At 61.6% G+C, this 7,200-nt stretch overlaps 1 protein-coding gene across 1 annotated transcript; it reads left to right on the top strand.

Moving 5' to 3' along the window:
• Nucleotides 1-3,565: 3,565 nt before the first annotated feature.
• DNAJB8 (DnaJ heat shock protein family (Hsp40) member B8) lies at nt 3,566-4,258 on the top strand (the record flags this gene model as incomplete). Its single annotated transcript, XM_079712150.1, has 1 exon — nt 3,566-4,258. The coding sequence occupies one exon, from the start codon at nt 3,566-3,568 to the stop codon at nt 4,256-4,258; it is 693 nt and encodes a 230-aa protein (XP_079568276.1).
• Between the last annotated feature and the right edge of the window lie 2,942 nt (nt 4,259-7,200).

Genomic DNA, 7,200 nt, shown 5'->3' with positions numbered 1-7,200 from the left:
ACCAGCATCATCACCGTCACCACCACTTCCATCTGCACTGCCACCATCCCACCTCTGACATCACCTCCATCACCACCTCCTTCCCTCCCACCACCGTCACCATCACCACTAACTGCTTCATTCCATCACTGTCATCACCGTCACACCGCTGTCTCCACCACAGCCAGTGTCTGTATTACCATGACCACCAGCACACTCATCCTCTCCATCCCCACCATCACCGCCGCCATCTTAACCTCAACAAATGTCCCAGTTACCACGACCACCATTACTACATCATGACCAAACCATTAGCATCACCACCACCTGCATCACCCCCATTTCCACTGCAACCACCTTCCTCATCACTGCCGCCATCATCTCGTCTATCACCACGACCACCCCCTCCAACACCACGCTGACATCACACCATCACCACTGCCTGCGTCGTCACCACCGTCACCATGCCCACCTCCACCACTACCACCAACTTCATCTGAGCCACTGTCACCATGACCACGTGTACACAGTTACTGACTGTGTAACAGGTATAAGGACATTTAACACAAATTTCCACAACCACTGGGTGACCTGGGGGTGTAAAGATCAGGGAAGCAAGTCGTCACTGATGGTCTCAGTCTACTGGTCCAAAGTGGTGGATCTCAAGAGCTTGCCTGGAAGCTGCTAGAATCCCATGATATTCTGGGGAGCTCCATCTGAATATCTCAGCCTGCAGCCCTGAAGCAGGGGTTCTCAGAGGGTCACCTAGAAGGTGCTGCAAACCTCGGGGTTGTCATCTGCCTGCAACTGCTTCTTTCTTTTCCACTTTCCAAATCTCATGTCTCTGCAGACTCTAAGCCGGAGCCCCATGGGTAAGGGATTCTCCAGGGTGTGGAGGAGACCACAGCAGAGGGCGGCGGTGACAATGGAGAACGCCACGTCTGCGGTGCTGTCACCACCGCCCTCAGCACTCTTGCTCCGGCACGGCGTCACTCCTGCCCCGTGTCATTCCCACCGACAGCAGCACCCCAACCGTCCCCACCATCACCACTCCCACCAGGAGCAACGCCACCCCTGCTTCCACCAGGGCCACCGCTGCCACCACGCCGTAGTCACCCGCAGCGAACTGCAGCTGCCCATTCTCTCTTCCAAGAGGACTGTGCCTCTCTGGGTGTTGTCCGGGACGTGCAGAACCTTCTGGAAGGAGTACCATTCCCATTCCGCTGACACTGGCCTTGACCACGCAATGTAAGGCAGAGCGACATTCGTCACATCCCAAGAGAAGCTCTAAGAGGCAGCCCACACGGCTACCAGCTCTTACACGCAGCCTCTCCGCCACAAGAGCTGCTCCCCAAGCCTGGGATCCCGGAGGGGAAGATGCGCCTCGGAGCCCTGGAGCCGCCCCAGCGGTACTAACAAGTAAAGTGGGCAAGAACTAAGTGTTGGTCCCAAGCCTCCTGACCACCACCACCACTGCCAAGCACAAGAGCGCCCCTAGCAGCCATTTCCATCCCCTCCCGTCACCTCCGCCATCTCTGTCAACAGCACCTCTACACTCTCCGGTCCCTCAGTTACGTCGCCTCCTTTGTGGTCATAACCCACCTCCACGAGTGGCCGTCTCCGCCGCAAGCGTGGCACTGTCCGCACCAACGCCCTCACCGCCAGGGTTGCCACCACCTCCACCAGCACCATCCCAGGTACCATCCTGCCGTCACCACGGCTCCACCCCCCGCTGCCCCCATCACTCCTGCTGCCGTACCGACGCCTCATCAGTCACCGCGTACCCCCCACCTTGTCACTCTCCGCCCGGCCGCCACAGCCAACCCAAGCTCCACCGCCGCAGAGAATTGTGTGTGTGGTCGTCTTTCCTCGGCACCAGGGGAGCAGCCTGGGGGGCACAGGTTCTATAGTTACAATCACACAGAACCGTTTCCACCTGCAGCCGCGCCCAGTGGAGTTATTCTGCTTCCTTTCCTCTACCAAGCGATGTGTGAGGTACATCAGCTCGCGTGGGTGGATGGATTGGGGACGGAGGGCAATTCATGCTTTTGGCCAGGGGTGTGTGGGTGACACCATGTGTCATCTAGGGCAAAGCGTCTCCAGAGTCTGCTTTCGTACCTCCCAGCATTTGGGGTTGGTTAGAACACGCTGTCCCCTGCTCAGTGCCTGGAGCCCAGCAGCCACGAGTATTGACAGAAAAGAAAAAGAGGGAGAATAACAGAAACGGATGAAGATTAGAAAAAGGAGGAAGAGGAAGGGAGGGAGGACGGGGAGCAGGGAGAGGAAAGCTATCTCAGTTAAGACTCGGTGGGCCAAACAGCTAAGTGCCTCACCGGGCAGCGTGTTTTCCATCTCACCTGGGGGGGATGAGGCGAAAGGAGCAACAGGTGTTAATCATGCTTGTTAACTGCTGTTTCTAAATATACTCCAACAACAACAAGAATTAAAGACACAGGAACACCTGGGTACAGCTGGTTCCCTCGCACACATTACTAGTTTTCTAGGGCTGCCACGGCAAACTGCCACAAACTGGGCCACTTGAGACCACAGAAATCCATCCCTGCACAGTTCTGGAGGCCGGGAGCCCCCAGTCAAGGTGCCATCAGGGCCGCACGCCCTCCGGAGGCCCCGGTGTCGGGTGGGGGGCGGCTTCTGCGTTCCCGGCGCCGCTTCCCCCCAGTCTCTGCCTCCCTCTTCATGCTCCCAGTGCGTGTGTCTCTCCTAAGGACTACTTGTCTTTGGATCTAGGACCCACCCAGCTAATCCAGGGCAATCTCACCTCGACATCCTACTTCAGTTGTATCAGTAGAGACCATTTACCCTAATAAGAGCACATTCACAGGTTCTATGATGTGCGCAGGGACCTGTCTTCTGGGGGCCACCACTATACTCATTACCAACGCCGCCTATTTTTCTCACCAGGCTTGAGTGCAATGCCTCTTCCAATGTGCTGCCCACCTTGGCCTCAGACAGCCCTGGGTTTGCATCTCCCTCTCTCTCACTGACTTGCTCTGTGACCTTGAGCCTGAGCCTCATTCATTCAACAAACGTGTACTGATTGCCAAGCACAGTCCTAGACACTGAGGAACACCCCTGCCTCCGTGGGGCTCATCTCAGAGGATCTGACGGGATCACGGGGCACAAGCAGAATGAACTGAGGCCCCGACCCCACCCCCGCCCGGTCCCCCACCTCGGGCACCTCACTCCACGCCAAGCACCCAGCCGTTGGGCTAAGTGGACACACCCCAGGAGCCCTCACTCCCCTCCCTGACCCCTGGCCCGTGGCCCACCTCGCCCAGCTCCTGTGGCTGGTCCTGCCTCTGCCCCCGGGGCTCAGCCGGTAGCCCCAGCGGCCGGAGCTCCGCGTCTGGGCCGCCAAGGCTCGGCCTCCTGTGCTGGGAAATGCCCCGCCCAGGGCTGATGTCACAAAGGGCCAGCCAGCTCTGCCTCTGTGGGGCCTGGTGGCCGGGCCCCAGTGGCAGTGTCCTCCGCTAGACGGAGGTGCTGGTACTAGGAAAGGGTAACCCGCCCTGGAGCCAGCAGACTCCAGCCAGGCCCGCGTCTCCTCACCGCCCCGGCCCTCGGCATGCCTAACTACTACGAAGTGCTGGGGGTGCAGGCTAGCGCCTCCCCGGAGGACATCAAGAAGGCCTACCGCAAGCTGGCCTTGTGTTGGCACCCCGACAAGAACCCTGACAACAAGGAGGAGGCCGAGAAGAAGTTCAAGCAGGTGTCCGAGGCCTACGAGGTCCTGTCCGACTCCAAGAAGCGCTTGGTGTACGACCGCGCAGGCTGCGACAGCTGGCGGGCCGGCACCCCCTACAGCAGCCCCTTCGACAGCGGCTACACCTTCCGCAACCCCAAGGACATCTTCCGCGAGTTCTTCGGAGGCCTGGACCCCTTCTCCTTCAACTTCTGGGACACCCCGTTCGGCAGCGCGCACGCGGGCCGGGGCCACAGGCTGCGCGGCGCCCGCTCGGCCGGCTTCGGCGAGTTCCCGGCCCTCGTGGAGGCGTTCTCGGCCTTCAACATCCTGGGCCGCAGCGGCGGCAGCGCCGGCCGTGCCACCTTCTCGTCTGCATCCTTCGCCGGCTCTGGCTCGGGCAGCTTGGGCGCCAAGTCGGTGATGTCGTCCACCGAGATGGTCAACGGACGCAAGATCACCACCAAGCGCATCGTGGAGAACGGGCAGGAGCGCGTGGAGGTGAGGGAGGGAGGGCGGCTCAAGTCGCTGACCGTCAACGGCAAGGAGCAGCTCAAACAGGTGGACAGCAAGTAGGCACCGCCCACTGCCCGTGCCCACCGCCTGGGCGATGCTTAATAAACGTGCCGAGTGAGTTCACAGAGACAGCTGCCCGCTTGGTGGGGGTCGGGCAGCCTGGGCGCACCCGCGAGGCCCGGGGACGTGCCCAGCGCCTGGCGCAAGATGATTTCACGAGGACGCCGCTCAGGCTCGGGGGTTAGGAGCTCCCTGCGCCTGCGCCTGCGCCTGCGCCTGCGTCCTCGGGTAGTCAGAGTCCTGACCGGCGTCTGGCCCACCCAGCCCGCGGCTCCACGCCCACCAGCCAGCGAGGGTGCTCCGCCTACCGCCACGCCTGGCTTTAGCCCTTCAGGGGTTCCCGCGGCTCTGAGCATAGACCTCAGGCTTCGTCCTCACCACCAGGCACCGGGGGCCTGGCCACTGCCCACCCTCCCAGACCCTCACCCCCTGAGCCCGGCCACACCGGCCAACCCTCCGGTCCTCCCCGGCACCAAATGCCTTGTGGCCTCTGGGCCTTTGCACAGCCGTGCTCCCTGGTGAAGGCCTCACGTCTCCCTTCCCAGAACCACCAGCTCTGCTTTCTCACGGCCCCTCCCTGCGTCTCCCTGCCCTTCCGCCTTGTCTGTGGGACCACCTGAGAGCCGTGTGCCTCCTCAGCCCTAACTGCAGGTCCCGGGAGCAGGGCCTGTGCCTGCCTCGTTCTTTGCTGTGTCCCCAGAGTCTAGAGCAGTGCCTGGCAGTGAGCGGCAGGTCACAGATTTGTTGGAGGAAAGAATGCTCTCGAGTGTGGTGTGTGTATGTGTGTGTGAAGCATCGGCATGCTGGCAAGTCCCTGTTCCTTGGGGGCTGGAGTGGAGCCAGAAAAGGAGGTGATTCCAGGTTTCGGGGTTCCAGGCTGATTAGTCACGGAGTCCCTGGTTCCCAGGAAGAAAGGAGTGTGGGCCTGGCCAGGAAAGGTGCTGGGAATGCCGGCTGGGCTGGCACATGCTCTGACTTTGTTTACCTATGCATCTCAGCTCCGAGCCCAGTGCCTGGCATGTAGTAGGTGTCTAATAAATGATGTGACATGAAAGAAGGTGGAAGCACACTGTTCCAGGGAATAGCAAGAACCTGGGGGCATGCTCAGAGGACAAAGCCTGGGAGCTCACAACGGGAGGAGACACTGGGAGGCTGTGAACCTCGCGGGGAGGGTGTGGCCTGGTCACAGACAGACCCGGGGAGGCGGTCATCCCCATTTCCAGATGCAGAGCTGGATGAGGAGAAGCCATGGTGGGGGCCGAAAGCCTAGAGGTGGGCCTGGGTGCTGTTCTCCAACGGAAGCCTCCACAGGAAGCCAAGGGGCATCTCCCTAAGATCTCTAGGGGTTTGCAAGGCCACGTGGGTGCTGCGGGTGCCCTGGCCAGGAGGACACAGCAGACGACCTGCCGCACCTCCAGGTTCAGGCCCCCTGGGTCCGGCCTCCCGGAGCCCCTGGGACAGGCCAGCAGCTGGAGGTCCCCTAACCGTGTTACGAGGGGGGCGGAAGAGCCCCGTGGCATACAGAAGGTGGAGCCCCAGCTCCCAGTCCTGCGGTGGGACTAACTTCATCAAAGCCCCCACTACAGCATTAACCACCTGACCTCTGCCCCAGCCGACCTGCTAATTTCACCAATTACTGGCCAAGCACGGCTGCGTCAAGTGGGCCTGCTTAGCCCCGACAGCTGCTGGGCAAATCCAATTATGGTCCAGCAGCCTGGGCGGTCGCACGGTCCCGGGGCTGGTGTGCAACAGAGACCTGGGTGCTTGCAAGGCACGGGTGTTCATGGACACCCCAAGGACCCCAGGACCGGGCCCACCTTCGGCCCCTGCCTCTTCTCCAAGCTTCCCACCTGAAGGCGGTGTCTTCCCCCCGAGGCACAGGACGATCGTGGCATTCCCCTGCTCCGGTCCCCCGTGTCGACCAAGCATGGCAGCTGCCGGGCCCGGCTAAGCGGGCGACATGTCCCTCTCTGCATCCTTGTCTCAACCCTTAGCCTCATTTGACAGATGAAGAAACTGAAGCCCAGACAGTTGAGGTGCAGCTAGGGGCACACACCCCAGATGAAGTCCTGCTTCCTAGCTGGCATCCGGGGCCCCTGCCATCCTTCCAGCCCCACACTTCGCCCACCCCACTGGCACGGCCCGCACCAGACTCTTAGTGGCCGTTTCTTAGGCATGCTGTTCCCCCTGCCCGGGCTACCCTTCCCATCTCCTTCTGGCCTGTTAAATTCATCCTTGGAGGCCCCGCCCCGGGTCAGCACCTTGGGGAGGCCTCAGCAAGCTGCCCTGGGGCAGGACATTCTGGCCAAAGAACTTCACGGAGCCCCTTCTGGGCCTGGCTGTGTGCGGGCGCTGGGGCTGGGGCTGTGGCAGTGAGGAAGCCAGGGCGCCGCCCAGAGCCCCGACAATCCAGAACGAACGCCCTGGCTTGGGACTGGCTGCTCGGGTCCAGCTCAGGCCCACTTCCCGAGCAGGAGGGCCCTAAGGATGGGGCTGCATTGAGGCCCCTGTGCCACCGGCCCAGCCCCAGAACGGACCCTGCTCATGAGGGGCGAGGCCCCACCTTCCGAATGTAGGTCCCCACCTCCACTGCTGCCACCGGCTCCTCGGCCGCTCGGCGCTCACCTGGACAGTGCACCAGCCTCCCTGCTTCCCCTCCTTCACCCTGTTCTCACCCCAGCAGCCACAAGGATCTTGTGAAAACCTGAGAGTTTTGTGAGACACTCAGAGGGAAAGCCAACTCCTCCCAGTGGCCCATGAGGCCCCCAAACCTCACCGGCTTCCCTGACACTCACCCTGCCCCAGCCCCACGGGCCTCCTCCCTGTCCTGCATACACACTGGGCACGCCTCTGCCTCAGGACCTTTGCACGGGCCGGGCCGCTGCCTGGAACCCTCGTCCCAGATCTTCCTCCCTCAGTCCCCTCTCTCCCTGCCTCCCTTG

Source organism: Hyperoodon ampullatus (genome assembly GCF_949752795.1).
Source record: "Hyperoodon ampullatus genome assembly, chromosome: 10".
Taxonomy (NCBI): Eukaryota; Metazoa; Chordata; class Mammalia; order Artiodactyla; family Ziphiidae; genus Hyperoodon; species Hyperoodon ampullatus.
The sequence above is the reverse complement of the archived record's forward strand: the minus strand, read 5'-3'. Positions and strand labels throughout refer to the sequence as shown.